Below are 18,334 nucleotides of genomic sequence, written 5' to 3'. Positions count from 1 at the left end.
AGGAGTGTCCCGGGACTCCTGAAGGCAGTTCTTCTGCTGGTGAGGAGAGTGATGTCTGTGCAGACCCACTGCCTTATGACCAGGGGTAAGTGTCAGTGTGCAGGAGCTCAGCGGTTGGTCCTACTTTCTGCTAATGTCAGGCCATGACGCTGTGAATTCTCTGGCTGGCCCTGCAGGTGATGGGGCCTCTCTCTCCTGGGACACAGGGAGGAAGGCTGGAGACGGTGTCCACACAGTGTCCCCAGTGGCGTCGCAGTGGGAGAGCAAACATTGACATCCCCAATATGCAAACGAAGCATGTAGGTAGCTCATTCCATTTGATGCATTTCTGATCAGAAAATAACAGACTAACAACTTCCTCTTCAAGGGCATGTGCATGTTCAATGCAGAGAAACTGAGGCTGAAGCCTGAGTCCTCCTTCCTCACCAGAGTCAGAACAGCAAGAGGAAGAGGAGAAAAGCTGGCGTCCCCATTTTCCCGAGGTGCTTCCTGAGGCGGGTAGAGATGGGCACTGGGGACACAGCCATCACAGAGGGGAGGGACAAGGCAGGGCTTCCAGCCACAGAGCACAGAGCATTTAGGAGGGTTTCTCCACCACTCAGCAGAAGACAGCTCCTCCCCAGGTGTCCCCACCAAGCCAGAAGCTATTCAAGCCTTAGGGGGTCCTGTTGAAAATGGTACAGTGTCACTTACCTTCTCAGTATTTCTGAGAACAGGATTATGTCTTGTGTTTATTCAGCATATGTCTGCCATCTAACAGCAGTTTGCGATACAGCAGTTCATAAAATTTTCAATGCAGAGTCTCAAAGAATATTGATTGTGAGTTTTTTTAAAAAAACATCTTTATTGGAGTATAATTGCTTTAAGATGGTGTGTTACTTTCTGCTGTATAACAAAGTGAATCAGCTATACATATACCTATATCCCTATATCTCCTCCTTCTTGCATCTCCCTCCCACCCTCCCTATCCCACCCCTCTAGGTGGTCACAAAGCACCGAGCTGATCGCCCTGTGCTAAGTGGCTGCTTCCCACTAGCTATCTGTTTTACATTTGGTAGTGTATATATGTCAGTGCCACTCTCTCACTTTGTCCCAGCTTACCCTTCCCCTCCTGTGTCCTCAGGTCTGTTCTCTATGTCTGCGTCTTTATTCCTGTCCTGCCCCTAGGTTCTTCAGAACCAATATATATATTTTTTTAGGTTCCACATATATGTATTAGCATACGGTATTTGCCTTTCTCTTTCTGACTTACTTCACCCTGTATGACACACTCTAGGTTCATCCACCTCGCTACAAATAACTCAATTTCGTGTTTTTTTTTTATGGCGGAGTAATATTCCATTGTATTTATGTGCCATGTCTTCTTTATCGATTCATCTGTTGATGGACACTTAGGTTGCTTCCATGTCCTGGCTGTTGTAAATAGTGCTGCAATGAACATTGTGGTACATGACTCTTTTTGAATTATGGTTTTCTCAGGGTATATGCCCAGTAGTGGGATTACTGGGTCACATGGTATTTCTATTTTTAGTTTTTTAAGGAACCTCCATACTGTTCTCCATAGTGGCTGTATCAATTTACATTCCCACCAACAGTGCAAGAGGGTTCCCTTTTCTCCACACCCTGTCCAGCATTTATTGTTTGTAGATTTTTTGATGGTGGCCATTCTGACCGGTGTGAGATGATATCTCGTTGTAGTTTTGATTTGCATTTCTCTAATGATTAATGATGTTGAGCATTCTTTCATGTGTTTGTTGGCAATCTGTGTATCTTCTTTAGAGAAATGTCTATTTAGGTCTTCTGCTCATTTTTGGATTGGGTTGTTTGTTTTTTTTGATATTTAGCTGCATGAGCTGCTTGTAAATTTTGGAGATTAATCCTTTGTCAGTTGCTTCATTTGCAAATATTTTCTTCCATTCTGAGGGTTGTCTTTTCGTCTTGTTTACGGTTTCCTTTGCTGTGCAAAAGCTTTGACGTTTCATTAGGTCCCATTTGTTTATTTTTGTTTTTATTTCCATTTCTCTAGGAGGTGGGTCAAAAAGGATCTTGTTGTGATCTATGTCATAGAGTGTTCTGCCTATGTCTTCCTCTAAGAGTTTGATAGTTTCTGGCCTTACATTTAGGTCTTTAATCCATTTTGAGCTTATTTTTGTATATGGTGTTAGGGAGTGATCTAATCTCATATTTTTACATGTACCTGTCCAGTTTTCCCAGCACCACTTATTGAAGAGGCTCTCCTTTCTCCACTGTACATTCCTGCCTCCTTTATCAAAGATAAGGTGACCATATGTGCGTGGGTTTATCTCTGGGCTTTCTATACTGTTCCATTGATCTATATTTCTGTTTTTGTGCCAGTACCATACTGTCTTGATTACTGTAGCTTTGTAGTATAGTCTGAAGTCAGGGGGCCTGATTCCTCCAGCTCCATTTTTCGTTCTCAAGATTGCTTTGTCTATTTGGGGTCTTTTGTGTTTCCATAGAAATTGTGAAACTTTTTGTTCTAGCTGTGTGAAAAATGCCATTGGTAGTTTTATAGGGATTGCATTGAATCTGTAGATTGCTTTGTGTAGTATAGTCATTTTCACAATGTTGATGCTTCCAATCCAAGAACATGGTATATCTCTCCATCTATTTGTATCATCTTTAATTTCTTTCATCAGTGTCTTATAATTTTCTGCATACAGGTCTTTTGTCTCCTTAGGTAGGTTTATTCCTAGATATTTGCACTGCTGGTGGGAATGTGAATTGGTACAGCCACTATGGAGAACAGTACGGAGGTTCCTTAAAAAACTACAAATAGAACTACCATATGACCCAGCAATCCCACTACTGGGCATATACCCTGAGAAAACCATAATTCAAAAAGAGTCATGTACCAAAATGTTCATTGCAGCTCTATTTACAATAGCCAGGACATGGAAACAACCTAAGTGTCCATCAACAGATGAATGGAAAAAGATGTGGCACATATATACAGTGGAATATTACTGAGCCATAAAATGGAACGAAACTGAGTTATTTTTAGTGAGATGGATGGACCTAGAGACTGTCATAGAGAGTGAAGTAAGTCAGAAAGAGAAAAACAAATACTGTATGCTAACACGTATATATGGAATCTAAAAAAAAAAAGAAAGAAAAAAAATGGTCAGAAGAACCTAGGGGCAAGTCGGGATTAAAATAGATAGCTAGTGGGAAGCAGCCGCATAGCACAGGGAGATCAGCTCGGTGCTTTGTGACCACCTAGAGGGGTGGGATAGGGAGAGTGGGAGGGTAGGAGGGAGGGAGATGCAAGAGTGAAGAGATATGGGGACATATATATATGTATAACTGATTCACTTTGTTATAAAGCAAAAACTAACACACCATTGTAAAGAAATTATACTCCAGTAAAGATGTTAAAAAAAAAAAAGAAGAGAATCTAACTCGCAGAATATGACAAAGACACAGCTAGCTTTCATACCGTCTCTGTGTTTCCTAAGACTCAATAGTGAAGAAAATAAGGAATTGATATATCTGAAGAATAGAGTTAAGGGCCACAATAATATTTCACCACCCCAGGCAGGGGAATGCAGACTCTGGTAGAGGACACTGGTAGATGTTGTCTCCAAAGCCATAGCTTCAGAAAGCTCAGTCATTTTATGCACAGACATAGATGAGACAGAACTTCATTTCCCAATGGGGATTTAGCTCCTGAGAATGAGGGTATAGAAATAAGTACCAACTAAAACTAACACCCAGTCTTAAAATAAGATTTTTGTCTTTATTTCAAGTATTAAATAAGCAAAACTGTACCTTTTAGTGTCAACATCAATATAGATAATTTGATTTGAGGAATCTACCTCACTCTCTGTTAGATTTTCAGATTCAGGGGAAAAAATAAAACCCTCACTGATCAGATATGGCATTTAACAATATTGGGGGATGAACTATGGCAGAAGAATTGCCAATGGAGCAAAGGATGAAGAACAGAAAATGATACGCTCCTCAAACATTATTCTTCCATTTGACTTATCCTTTTTTTATTTTTTTTGTGGTACGCGGGTCTCTCACTGTTGTGGCCTCTCCTGTTGCGGAGCACAGGCTCCAGATGCGCAGGCTCAGCAGCCATGGCTCATGGGCCCAGCCACTTCGCCCGGACCGGGGCACGAACCCGTGTCCCCTGCATTGGCAGGCGGACTCTCAACCACTGCGCCACCAGGGAAGCCCTGACTTATCCTTTTAACTTGCCTTTTGCTACAGTTTGCTGCAAAATTCAAATCTATATCTTAAATCCATAATTGTTTTTATGAGAAACAAGTATATCAAGATCTCTTGAAATAAAATTATAAAATTCTCACCCTTTTATATAGTGCATCAACTCATGTTTAGTTGCCTTTTATCCTATAGATGATCGTGTTGTATACAGAGGGTCATGTTTATTGTGACTGTTCCAAACTAGCTGTCATGTTATCCTGGAATGTCCCATAAACATATTTGTAATGAGTATGCTTAATTGTACACACCAAATAACTTCTAGTAGTTGTCCTAATCTGACCTGGAAATATATAACATCTTGCAAAAACAGAAGGATGTATGGTTCCAGCCACTGTCATCTGAGATGGGAATAAACAACATTTCTAAGTCCCTTTCCCTGAGCTTTCCACCAGATCTCCCCTGTTAGACATTGGTAACCTGGATAAGAAGAAATAACTGAATCAGTGGACTCTCTTTGTTCAGGGCTGTCACATTTTGAGATACAAATCCTTATGTTGTTGGTAGTAATAATACGGTGCATTTTGAGCCTTTAGGCTAATGATTGCAGAGGTAAAATTTGTCTCAGACTCACTGTAATGACACCAAAGAAGGATACCAGCGGACGGATGGACGTATGGTTTGAGAAGACTGGGGACTTGTCATATTTTCATTGGTATCTGCTCAAGTGGGTACTAATATGTTGATACTTTGCAGCTGATGGTGACTTTCTCTCTTGAAGCTTTTACTGGATGTTACAAATTAGGTGAGCACAAGTCTCCACTGGCAACTTAATTTTTTTAAAGTCACATGATCACAAATATCATTGAGACTAAACACATCACATGCAATGATTTCTCAGGGCACTCACAGACATGAAAGAGGCCTCAGGATTCATCTTACAATGAGAAGAAATAATAGTGAATTTTTTTATCTCCAAGGAGTGCAGGTCTCTTGGTTTCTCTGTCTTTATGTGTAAAAGGAGGTCGTTGGAATAGGTGATCTACTCCTCAGTGATTGATACAGTGCATCTCTCTGTTAGAGGTCATTAAGACACAGGTTGACTTAAGATTCATTCTTACTGCACCTTGGTCACTGCTGGATATAAGATAACCTGTTAAATTTCTTCAAGTTTTCCAGTATCAACAATCTACAAAATGTTACAAATGGTTAAGCAAAGAACAACCTAAAGGGAAAAATGTAATATATTAAATATTCTTCAAAAGATTCCTTGCATCCATTTTATTTGTTGTTGCTGCTTTTAGCTGTGGGTGTGTGTTTGTGTGTATGTGTACATTCGGTAAGAATATTTAACATGTGGTCTACCCTCTTAACAAATTTTAACAATAGGCACTGTGTTTTAGATCACATCTCTAGAACTCAGTCATCTTGCATAACTAAAACTTTATACCCATTATTTTAATAGAATTTTGTCCATACTTGATCATTTACATGACAGAACAGCAGAGTGAAGACACACAATCTAAGGTGGTCCTCTGATATAGTTTGCTTGCATCTAGAATGAACACCAGCTCATATCCTCAGTCTTGTCCAAGGACAGTGTTAACCGTCTTGCTCTCTGTTACAATGTAGACCAAAGAAACGTTGATCATCTGGACGTTCCGCAGCGTGTTGCACTATAAACTACCTGCTGATCAAAACATTTTAAGTAAACCCGATGATCAAGAAATTGCAAGAACTCTTGGTGACTTGTAAATATATAAGGTCAGAGGATGGAATGCAAATACTTAAAAAATTCATGACCTTCCCTATCAGTGAATATGGCTCGGGTCCAGAGGTCTGAGGCAGGATGGCATATGCTCCTCAAGATAGATAGCAAGTCATCGCACCTTGCGTCTCCTGCCACAGAAAGTGAAGCACAGAGGTGTGTAGGCCTCATGAAATGTTGAGAGAGCACATTACATTCTTAGGAGGTAGGGGGACTACCACATCCCATTGATCAGGTATAGTTAGAAGGCTTCCAGATCGCAGGAGGCCCACAGCAGGAGAGGACTCTGCATCAGGTTCAGGTAGCAATATGAGCAGCTCCATCGCTTGGACCAAATGATCTAACACATCACCTGGTGCAGGTTACATTTGGATTAGATAAGGATATCGTGAGCACACTCTGAAAAGCTCTATTATAAACCCACATCTTAGATTTGTAGACTTGTAGTGCAAGATCATGACATCCTTAAAAAATAAAAATATTATACACTATTCAAAAATCAGCTCACAGGATGTCACAGACCTCTGGTAGATGTGTCTATGGGACATTAAGAAGCTGTGTGATTGAACTTCCTACTGTAACCTGGTAATTTCACACTCATCAAATTATCAGGGTGGGTGGGTCGCAACCGCAGTCAGTCTTAGAAAGGAGATGGTTCATTTAGGATTGGGCCTGAGCAAATTCAGCAGGCACACTTCATTTCCATGGACAAGTATCCCAGGTCCCCATATCACTTTCCAATCTTGCCCTAACACCTCTGCATCGGCTTATATTTTGGCTTCATGGGAGTGGTAAACCAGCTAATTCCATAGAGGAAAAAAAAAACCTCCAGGCTTTGTCCATGGCTATGCTGGTATCATGTGTTGGTCTGAGCAAAGATGTACAGTTCCCACACTACAGCCCAATCAATGGCAGGGTCTGAAATAAAATGTTAAGCTAGCAGGTACATGAGCAGTGCCCCTGGTTATCATCTTAGTCTGCATAGAGAACTGGCCCTAGATAAGGGTTTACAGCGATTTCAAAGTAGCTGGTTAATCAAAGAGAAGATTGGCAGATCAGAGATTAGGAGTCTGGGGAAAAGGAATGTAGATAAACCTAAGGACATGGGCATGATGTAATTGTAACTTTGTGTTATGTCAAAAATCTGCAGAGGGGCTTCCCTGGTGGCTCAGTGGTTGAGAGTCCGCCTGCCGATGCAGGGGACATGGGTTCGTGCCCCGGACCAGGAAGATCCCACATGCCGTGGAGTGGCTGGGCCCATGAGCCATGGCCGCTGAGCCTGCGCGTCCGGAGCCTGTGCTCCGCAACGGGAGAGGCCACAACAGGGAGAGGCCCGCGTAGAGCAAAAAAAAAAAAAAGGTATAAGAATTTTATGCCTAAGACAGTAAAATGAAATACCTGAAAACCAGTTTTTTCAGTCTGGTGCATATTCTATCATAATTCTATCTATATCTCTATCTCTGTCTCTCTTCATATATATATAAAATATATATATGCCATATATAATATAAATATATAGGGCAGACTAATCAAAGGATTTTTTTGATGAAAAACTTCACTTGGGATGATGGAACAATATGAAAAAAGAATTATTTTATAATATATTTTTCTGAGTGGTGCTTAGAAAGACTCTTCCCCTGTTGCCTCTTTCCCATCAAGTAGAACCAGGTCCTGCAGGATTTCCTGATTTTTGTCAGCTCTGTGTGAGAACCTAAGCTCCCACTGCCTGTGTGTTGGAAGCCACAGCCATGAGTCTATAGTTCAAAAGAAGACGCAGCTTGTGTGAAGAGCAATGATGGATCCTTTATTTTAATGTCTCAGGGTAGCCTGTGTCTATCATTGACACCTTCCTGGGCCTTTATTTAAGAATGGTCCATAGGGAACATGGTTCCAGGCTACCACTGCTCAGAGGGTCAGTCTGTTACGCCAGCTTTCATTAAATAGGAAAACAATGTGACTGTTCTCACATGTCAGCCCGGTGCAGGTCATGGTGAATTGAACGGCTCCAGAAAAATAGTGCCAACGTCAAATTGCTTTTGTCCTGAAAATAGAATTTGGAGAAGTTGAAAGAGTAGACTTTGTTGTCCTATTCAAGTTTGGGTAATTGCAATCCAAGCCAGACTTAATTGACCATGAAGACAAATTAACAAATTAACTAGTAAGATTCCACAAGAATGTTTGGTGTGCATATTCTCTGGGAAATACTCAAGAATAAGATTTTGAAACAATGCTGAAAAGATAACTGAGCAAAAATTATGTTCACCTTTAAACTCAGAACTTTATGGCAATAATATCATTTTCTGAGAAAAATTGTGGTGTAGAAGGACATGCAGAAGTACATTATGTTCCATATCTCACTAGTCAAAATATTATTTACCTTTTTATTTTATTCTATTTCTTTAAGTTTTTGCTATCTTTGACCTGGTCTCTTTTATGATGCTAGCAAATAGATTCTGGGTCTTACTTCTGGCTTCTGAAGGTACCAAGACAAATAGGGGTTTCCACTAGGTAGCAGGCTGCTGTCCTGGAGACTCCAGCCCTTTAATTAACCATGCAGTGAAAGAAGTCAAAAGATAAACATCTGAAACAAACAAACAAACAATTTAATATAAATATTAAAGCTAGTTTTATACAATTCTTTTAACAAGTATTAAATTAAGAATTGTTTTTATGCACTCTTACTGAATGAATTCTGTTCCCCTAAAAATTATAATGAAGTTTTAGACTCTAGGACCTCAGAATGTGGCATTATTTGGAAAATATTCATTGTCGATATAATTAGGTAATTAAAATGTGGTCGTACCGCAGTATGGTGGGCCTTTAATGAATATGACAGGTGGCCTTACAAGAAGAGGAGAAAGGACACAAAGACAGCAATACACAGAAGAGACCACGTGAAGACAAGTGATTGGACTTATGATACCACTAGTTCGGGAAAACCTGGGGCCACCAGAAGGTGAAAAAAAGGCAAGGAGGGGTCCTTACCTACAGGTTTCAGAGAGGGCCTGGCCTGGACAACACCTTAAATTCATACTTCAAGTTTGCAGTCCTGAGAAAGGATTCATTTCTGTTGTCTTAGGCCACCAAATTCCTAGTACTTTCTTACAGAAGCCTTAAGAAACAAATAAACCAGCAATGAACATGGAAACGTAAACTGTGGGAAAAAGTGAAAGTGAGAATTCTGTTGTGTTTTCGTTACAAATCAATTTTCCAGAAACCCCTTTTTAAAAATATTCTTTAAGGTGGATGAATTTCAAAGAGAATTTGTCTCTTTTGTGAAGTTACCAGAAAACTTTTAAAAGTCTCCAATTATTATTTGTTGTATTATGACCAACTGTCCTAAAATGTACAGAAAATATAAAATCTCTTAAAAACTCATTCTTGGTCAGGAAAGTCTTTGAAATATTCCTTTCCTACCTTCAGACAGAAATGATAAGACTTCTGATTCTAAAAGAGGCTCTCTGTCCCGTGTATGTGACAAAACCATGTTAAGGCCTGTAAACAAAACTAACGAGCAGTCAACACTAGTCACTGCACACCACACACGAATAATAAGAGTGTTTCAGGGTTGCATGAGTGACCTCCATGACTTCCAGGTGGGGAGCAGACCTCTGTGAGTCTCTAATTTTGACCACAGTCAACTGAATGAGGAAGGTCTTAGGCAGGCAGCTTCACTGTACTTTTGTCTCTTGTCAGATACTATTAGCCTGAGGTCCTTAAAAGTGAAAGCCAGTGTCTGATATTCATGGCCTGGGAAGACTGTCTTGTTGGTGTTTGAGTTCGTTTTCCTGCTGTCCTTTCTCTGCGGGATGGAGACTGTGATACTGTTACACACTCAGTGCAGGGTGTTCCGTAGACGTTGCCACCCAAACAGCCCAAACCCATGGTGCTTTGGACAAGATGAGAGACACACGGAGGCCTGTTCACCTCCTGGATCCAAAGGGCTGTTCTCTGTGTTAACAGGAGAGAGTTTGTCCTTAAGGGAGAGTTGAGATCAGCCCACTCAGTAGAGGGAGTTCTCCGGCTGAAGGTGGGCTGGACTGGACCCTGAGCCCTGAGGCACCTGTGATTGGAGCTGGTTACCTTTCAAAACTAACAGCAAGTTCTCACCCCACAGAGGGCAAAGTCCATGGAAAAGCATTTTGGCTCATAGGGACTTCAGGAATGGCTCTGTGAATGTATTTATCCCAACTTTATAAGTTTTCTCACACCCTGGAGAAGCAGGTTTGATTCCCTGCCTGACTTTTCTGAATCAAGACCTTACTCTCCATGTTCATGACAGAATCTGTATCTAAATGTTTGACTCGTTTTTGTTTCCTTTCTCTTGGAATAAAGATAAAAATCCCATAGTTAAATATCAATAAGATGAGTGGGAAAATCATGTGCTGGAGATGAAGACTTTTGTCTGTAAATGTTAAACTATGTTCTGTGTCACACTCACCCACAGACTAACTGGACAAAGTAAGACAATAATTTCATTGATTTGCCTGCCTGCACTCTCACTGCCCTATAAGTTCTTCACCTCCTCTGGGATCTTCACTCAAAGCTGACCCTTGCACTCCAAAGATGGTCTTCTTACAAGGCATAGCTTTTCTGGGTGTTTAATAATTTTTTCCACTGTCTACATGTGAGGATTTTTGGTTTGACCTTGTAAGAAAGTCTAGGTCACTTGAGAAGTGGGGAGTGGAGAACAGAAGAAGATTCCGAGCACCAAATGAAAGATTCTAGTCTATTAAATTTTAGTTGAAGCTGCCTTTGGATAAGAGTTTGTATGGTAATCCAAGATCTCAAAGGATATAATTTTCTCCAATTTTTTATATAGATAAGGAGGTGTAACTGAAAAAAATGGAGACTATAAGCGGACTGATTGCTTAATAACTTGTAAGGTTGCCATTTCTGAGCGAGTCCCAGAAGAGAAGAAGACTCTGCACTAAGTACAACCTGCAGTGGACTTTATGACCTAGTGGACCAGTGAAGCTAAAGTGCCTGGGGTTAGATAGGGACAGTGTATGGAGGCGCAGGCCCAGCGGCCACAGCTCACGGGCCCAGCCGCTCCGCGGCACGTGGGATCTTCCCGGACCGGGGCGCGAACCCGCGTCCCCTGCATCGGCAGGCGGACTCTCAACCACTGCGCCACCAGGGAAGCCCCCAATTCCCTTTTTTTGATATGGGTTCTGATTTGCTCTTAATTCCTTGTAGAGACTACATGCTGTCTATAGGCCCAAAAGGAGTCCTGTGACCTGAGTTGCTGTTTCTGAATTGAGTGGTAACTGACCCACTCGTCTATAAACATATGCATGCCAAAGAGCATTCTATCATCAGGTAGAAGTGGGATATTAAGGTCAGGGCTTGATTCTGTCCCCCAGGCACACAGGATTTACCCATGTAGGTTGTTCAAACTCTCTTGGCACCAACACTTGCAGACTTCCCCCTTTTCTCTCATGCTGTACCTACAGGCTTCTGTGGATTCCCTTTAGCAAACGGATTGAAGAAGAAAATAATTCAGATCAAATTTATGTCATATATGCTTTCATCTTTTCAAAGTAGATTTTTATAGCATTGAAGCCCACTTTAAGAATAGTGGGGGGCTTCCCTGGTGGCGCAGTGGTTGAGAGTCCGCCTGCCGATGCAGGGGACACGGGTTCGTGCCCCGGTCCGGGAAGATCCCACATGCCGCGGAGCGGCTGGGCCCGTGAGCCATGGCCGCTGAGCCTGCGCGTCCGGAGCCTGTGCTCCGCAACGGGAGAGGCCACAGCAGTGAGAGGCCCGCGTACCGCAAAAAAAAAAAAAAAAAAAAAAAAAAAAAAAAAAAATAGTGGGGTAAGACCGTGCAGGAAGAAAATATCTCAGTGGGCAGGACTTGGAGTTATGTGCTCTAATCCACTTTGCCTTGCACAGAGATATCCTGTGTCAGAGATCTTTACTAATTCAAGAGCAGTGATTAACAGTTTGGCCAAATGGTCAGAAGATTGGATTAACCATGACTGGAAGGTTGGTGAGAAGTAGATCTAAAGCAGAGTTTTCAAATGCATCTTTTGAACTGGCCACATTTCTTGGAGTGCCCCTTAGTATTTTCAGGTACAGAAGTAAAATTTAATAGTTAATAGAAGATTACAGTAACACAATACATAAATGTCAAATTGGTTAATCCATTAATGAGTAAAAGATTTGAGTTACTATACACCGAAGGTGTTGTTGTATATGGCAGTGGGAACATGGGTAGTGGAAAATATAAAGTTATAAATGTTAACTATGGCTGACTTGGTACAATGGGAGAAATAAGAGCTCTTATCTATATCTATATTTATGTGTCTATCTGTCTATTATCTATCTATCTATCATGATTTCTCACCTTCTTCTGAGAGGCAGAGGTAAGAGGAAGGATACATGCAGATTATGGGTATTTCATGTTGGATTAAATAGTCAGGAGTGCTGGTGAGGAGAGCACCTGCCCTTGTCCTGTCTCTGAGTGAATTATGTCTCCCTCTGCTGGTGATCTAGAGTTGAGACACGTTAAGATTTTTTCTACAACCTTTATTTATATACAATAAACTGCACATGTTTAGCATAGACAATTTGGTGAGTTTGGATATATGCATACACTCATGAAATCTTTACCACAATCAAAGTTTTAGACATATCGTTCTCCTTCAAAATTTTCATCACATCCCGTTGGGTATTTTGTTGTTGTTAGGATTTTATATTTTATTTTATTTTATTTTATTTTATTTTATTTATTTATTTATTTTTGCGGTACGTGGACCTCTCACTGTTGTGGCCTCTCCCGTTGCGGAGCACAGGCTCCGGACGCGCAGGCTCAGCGGCCATGGCTCACGGGCCCAGCCGCTCCGAGGCATGTGAGATCTTCCCGGACCAGGACACGAACCCGTGTCCCCTGCATCGGCAGGCGGACTCTCAACCACTGCGCCACCAGGGAAGCCCCATTTTATTTTATTTATTCATTTTTAATGATAATACTGAAATCTCCCCTCCTAACAATTCAGTTCATTATATGGTCCTGTCACTTTAGGAACTGAGCTGTACAGCAGATCACTGGACCTTATTCATCTCAAAGCTGAGACTTTATACTCATTATTTTGAAAAGGTTTGTCCATGCTTGATCACATGCAGAGCTGAGCAGGAGAATAAAAACACACAAACGAATACAGTCTTCTGGAATAGTTTGTGTTTATCTAGAGTAAAAGCGGTTCACATCCTCAGTTCTCCCCCAGGACAGTGTTAATTCTCTTGTTCTCTGTCACAGTGAAGGCTGAAGAAACTTTGATTGTCTGGACATTCCACAGCGTGTCGTATAATGCAGGACTGGATTGATGGCCTCACGTTCATTAGATTCGACGGGCAAGAAATTGCCAGGACTGTAAATGACTGGTAAAAATATACGTGCTTCAGACAATACGATGTAAATCCTACCAAAATTCATGGGCTGCCAATCAGTGGATATGGCAGGGGTCCAGATGCCTGAGGCATCTCAGACTGGCACATGTTATCCAGGCTAAAGAACAAGAAATTGAACCTTGTCCTCCTACCACTGATGGTGAGGCAGAGTGTTTGTGGGCTCGGTGGAATGTTGACACAATACATTCCACACTTGGGTACAAGACACCACCCATTTGTGGCTCACACAGAAAGCTGCCAGGTCTGAGTTGGCGCAGGGAGGAGAGGTCTGTGCATCAGGTTCAGGTCATGATATATAAGTGGCTGTGTCACTTGGGCCATACGATCCAGTACATATGTTGTTGCATGATACATCTGTGATAGATAAGGATATTGTGTGTACACTCTATAAACTGTAATAGAGCTCACATCATAGATTTCTAGGGTTCTAGGGCAAGACGATGCCACCCTCAGGAAATTAAAAACAACAACTATACAATGTTAAAAAATCAGCTCTCAGAATGTCAGGGATGCTTGCTAGACATGGCCTTGGAAGTGAAGTAGCTTCGTGATTGAGTTTCCCATTATAATCTGGTAATTTTCTTTTTTCTTTTTTTGCGGTACGCGGGCCTCTCACTGTTGTGGCCTCTCCCGTTGCAGAGCACAGGCTCCGGATGCGCAGGCTCAGCGGCCATGGCTCACGGGCCCAGCCGCTCCATGGCACGTGGGATCTTCCCGGACCGGGGCACGAACCCGTGTCCCCTGCATCGGCAGGCGGACTCTCAACCACTGCGCCACCAGGGAAGCCCTCACCACCATTTTTAATCCCACCACATAGAAGCCAAAGAGCAACTGTGTGTGTGTCAACTAGATTCTCTTCGTGTTTCCATTCCTGCAGTCTTCCCACACTTTAAAATTCTTAACTTTTGTGGAAAAAAATCCCCTCATATCATTCTGTATTCTTCCAGTGTTCTACAGGGTAAATTCTATGCCCTACAGTTTATTTATTTTTTAATCCCTACTTTTGGAATTTTCATATCTCACGTTTTCTTTCTGTGAAAGGTAATTGAGACAAATCAGATATGTTTAGCATTAGGATATTGTAGGGACTATGGACTTACAATTGACTATTTAGACACTCATAACCCCAAAGTCTTACTGATGTTCTCAGCTAACTCCCCCTGAGGACAGCTGTGTAGACTGCTGTCTAGAACATGGTAAAAAAGTAGGAAGATATGTAGTAAAAAGGAGAATCAGAAAGTGGGGAAAGTGGGGAAAAATATTCTTGAATATTATGACATGTTATCTTAAAAAATATATCAAAAACTGCTAAACCCATTATGTTGCTATAACTCTGCCTCAGTTGTCCACCTGTTACACTGACTACATTTATTTGACACCTACCTGTACCTGAGGGAGGGAGAAGTAGGATGCGCTTTCACTCACCTCTCCTTCCTCAGGTCTGTTTGCTCAGAGGGCACTTAGACCCTTCCATTCTCCTGCTGGTTCTGTCAGGCAAGGCTCTGCAGCTGATGGGGCCTTAACCTGTGATGTCTGAGGAGTAGAGGAGGCTTTCATGGTCCAGAGGCCTCAGCTTCAAACTACTCCCCTGATTCTCTAACATCTTCCTCTTACACTGACTCAGAGAATCTGCCTGCCTGCTCCCCAGACAGTCAACATATGTGGGCAGCTGGGCCACTCGGAGAGGGGTGTTTGTGTTCAGGGCTGTACCACTGTGGGCAGATCTTCCATGTCTTGCTGGCAGTAATAAACTCCAGCGTCCTCAGCCTCCACCCTGCTGATTTTTAGTGTGAAATCTGTCCCTGACCCACTGCCAGTGAACCTGTCTGGGACCCCAGAGGCCCGGTTGGAAGCTCCATAGATCAGAAGCTGTGGAGACTGGCCTGGTTTCTGCAGGTACCAATTCAAGTAAGTGTCTCCGTCACTATCTTGGAGGCTCTGACTGGATCTGCAGGAGATGGAGGCCGGGTCTCCAGGGATGACAGACAGGGAGAGTGGAGTCTGGGTCAGCACAATATCCCCATTGGATCCTAAAATAATGAAAGAAAACAACAAAGTTCTGGACAAAATTTATGAAACAGTTTCAGAATTTGTCTTCTGTTATTGACGTCAGGCTAATTTTTTTTTTTCTTTTTGATTCCGAAGAATACCCAAAATACCCAATTTCATAAAGAACCCAAGATTTACAATGCAAAGAGGTCTCTAGACGTCATGTACACTTGACCACTCTTTCTATGCCACCATCTTCACCAGAGGACAGACACTGCTTGTTCCTTCCAGATTCATCCTCATTCTCATACCACTAAACATCACATGTCTTTTGCAGAGGGTATGGTATGCATCTAACATGTGGACAAAGACACATGAAAAGCAGTGGTGGTGCTCCCAGAGCTCACCCTCCCACCCTCCTTCTCATCTCCCCTCCGTCCTTACCTGGGACCCAGAGCATGAGGAGGCCCAAGAGCTGAGCAGGCAAACCCATTTTCAGAAGCTGGAATTGATGAGTCCTGATAAGTCAGAGCACGACTGGAGCTGAGCTTTTATCTCACACTTGCAGGGGAAGGTCCTCCCTCGGGAACAACATGCAAATCCCCTGGTGGGGGAGGGGGGGCAGCTGTGTGGAAAGAGCCAGGGGGAGGGAGGGAGGGGCCCAACTCTGAGCAAAGTGAAATAAAGGCCTTCTGTGTTTGGAATAAAATGAACATCTAAAATCCATACTTCTTGGAATAGTGGGAAGAAGAATTCCACCGTGAAAGTCCGGATTGATTGCAAGAACCCAGTGTACGTGGCCTGCGGCTCTAAGAAAGCATACGAGACCCTGAAGTGAAGACATGTGGGTCCAGGGTCAATATCCGGGAGGGGAACAGTCATCTTGCTCTGATTCTTCCAGGCTGATCTAGATAAGAGAACAGCTCCTTCCCCACTAGTACTGACCATCAGAACTTTCTCCAAATAACTGCATAGAGCTAAGCTGTTTCAAGAGCTGTCAGGTAAGTGCAGTTCCCAGGTTACCTGTTTAAGAATGTTAGAAACAGGTGTTAGAACTGGTATTTTCCTGAGACCTCATGAATTATATTTCAAAGACCACTTAAATCACAAGAACTTGACAGTAAAATGAAATACCTGAAAACCAGTTGTTTTACTCTGGTGAATAATCTATCATAGTTCTATGTCTCTATCTCTCTATCTCTCTCTGTCTCTTTCTGTCTCTGTCTCTGTCTCTCTCTCTCTGTCTCTGTCTCTCTGTCTCTCTCTCTCTCTCTATATATATATGTTTTGTACATACACACACACACACATATATATACACATATATATGTCAGATTAATCAAAGGAAAAAATTCACTTGGGATGATGGAACATAATGAAAAAACAACGATTTTATATTATTTTTTCTGAGTGGTGCTTAGAAAAACTCATCTCCTGTTGACTCTTTCTCACCTGGTAGAACCAGGTCCTGCAGGGTTTCCTGGGTCTTGTCAGCTCTGTGTGAGGACCTAAGGTTCTCACTGGCCAATATGTTGGAAGCCACAGCCATGAGTCTACATTTCAAAAGGAGATGCCCTTTCTGAGAAAAGCAATGACTGGATCCTTTATTTTTTTCTATTTATTTTTTTTTCCTTTTTTGCAGTATGCGGGCCTCTCACTGTTGTGGCCTCTCCCATTGCGGAGCACAGGCGCCAGACGCGCAAGCTCAGTGGCCATGGCTCATGGGCCCAGCCGCTCCGTGGCAATGTGGGATCTTCCCGGACCGGGGCACAAACCCGTGTCCCCTGCATCGGCAGGCGGACTCTGAACCACTACGCCACCAGGGAAGCCCTGGATCCTTTATTTTAACGTCTCAGTGTAGCCTATGTCTATCATTGACACATTCCTGGGCTTTTATTTAAGAATGGTCATTATGGAACACAGTTCCAGACCACCACTGCTCAGGGCATCAGTCTGTCACACCAGCTTTCATTAAATAGGAAAACAACACAACTATTCTCATGTGTCAGCCTGGTGCAGGTCATGTTGAATTGAACAGCTCCTGAAACATAGTGCCAATGTCAAATTGCTTTTGTCTTGAAAATAAAACCTTGGAGAAATTGAAAAAGTTGACTTTGCCATCTTATTAAAGTTTGGATAATTTAAATCCAAAGTCAGACTTAATTGACCAAGACAAATTAACTAATACGATACTATGTAAGATTCCACAAGAACATCTAGTCTGAATATTCTCTGGGAAATACTCAAGAATAAAATCTTGAAACAATGCTGAAAAGATAACCGAGCAAAAATTATGCTCATCTTTAAACTCTGAACCCTATGGCAATAATCTCGTTAACGGAGATAAGCCATGGTGTAGAGGTACAAATAGAATTACACATGTTCCATATTTCACTGTTCAAAATATTATTTACTCTTTCATTTTATCTATTTCTTAAAGTTTTTGCTTTCCTTGACCTGTTTTTTTTTTTTTTTTTTAATGATAGTAGCAAAAAGATTCTGGGTTTTACTCCTGGCTAATGAAGGTACCAAGACAAATAGGTGTTTCTACTAGGTGGCAGGCCCCTATCCTGAAATTCCAGCCCTCTAATCAACCATGTAGTGAAAGAAGTCAAAAGATAAGCACCTGAAAGAAATACAAACAAATATGAAGCAAAATGGAGAAATTGTTATAAATATTAAAGCTACTTTTATAGGAATCTTTTAACATGTTTTAACTTAAGAACTGTTTTTATGCTCTATTATTAGTTCAATACTGTTTCCCTAAACTTATATTGAAGTTTTAGCCCCCAGAACCTCAGCATATGACATTATTTGGAAAATATTCATTGTAGATATAATTAGGTTAATTAGGATGTGGTTATACTGTAGTATCGTTGGCCTTTTTATAACTGAAATATAATTAATGTAAAATATCATGTTAATTTCAGTTGCACAGCACAGTGACATATATATACATATATGAAACTC

General features: G+C 41.7%; 2 protein-coding genes across 2 annotated transcripts in view; one reads left to right on the top strand and one right to left on the bottom strand.

Moving 5' to 3' along the window:
- Positions 1 to 15,028, top strand: part of RPIA (ribose 5-phosphate isomerase A) — a 113,693-nt gene extending 98,665 nt beyond the window's left edge. The window contains exon 9 of the mRNA XM_049695891.1: positions 13,224 to 15,028. Within this exon, the coding sequence (XP_049551848.1) occupies positions 13,224 to 13,291 (68 nt within the window). The 3' untranslated portion in view covers positions 13,292 to 15,028. The remainder of the gene's footprint in view (positions 1 to 13,223) is intronic.
- LOC101283205 (immunoglobulin kappa light chain-like) overlaps positions 1 to 15,979 on the bottom strand; it is a 50,085-nt gene extending 34,106 nt beyond the window's left edge. Inside the window, exons 1-2 of the mRNA XM_033416309.2 lie at positions 15,809 to 15,979; positions 15,096 to 15,405 (exon numbers count right to left, since the gene is read on the bottom strand). Coding sequence (XP_033272200.1) covers positions 15,096 to 15,405; positions 15,809 to 15,857 — 359 coding nt within the window. The 5' untranslated portion in view covers positions 15,858 to 15,979. The remainder of the gene's footprint in view (positions 1 to 15,095; positions 15,406 to 15,808) is intronic.
- Positions 15,980 to 18,334: the final 2,355 nt, after the last annotated feature.

Source organism: Orcinus orca, chromosome 13 (genome assembly GCF_937001465.1).
Source record: "Orcinus orca chromosome 13, mOrcOrc1.1, whole genome shotgun sequence".
Classification (NCBI taxonomy): Eukaryota; Metazoa; Chordata; class Mammalia; order Artiodactyla; family Delphinidae; genus Orcinus; species Orcinus orca.
This window is presented reverse-complemented; position numbering and strand designations above follow the sequence as displayed.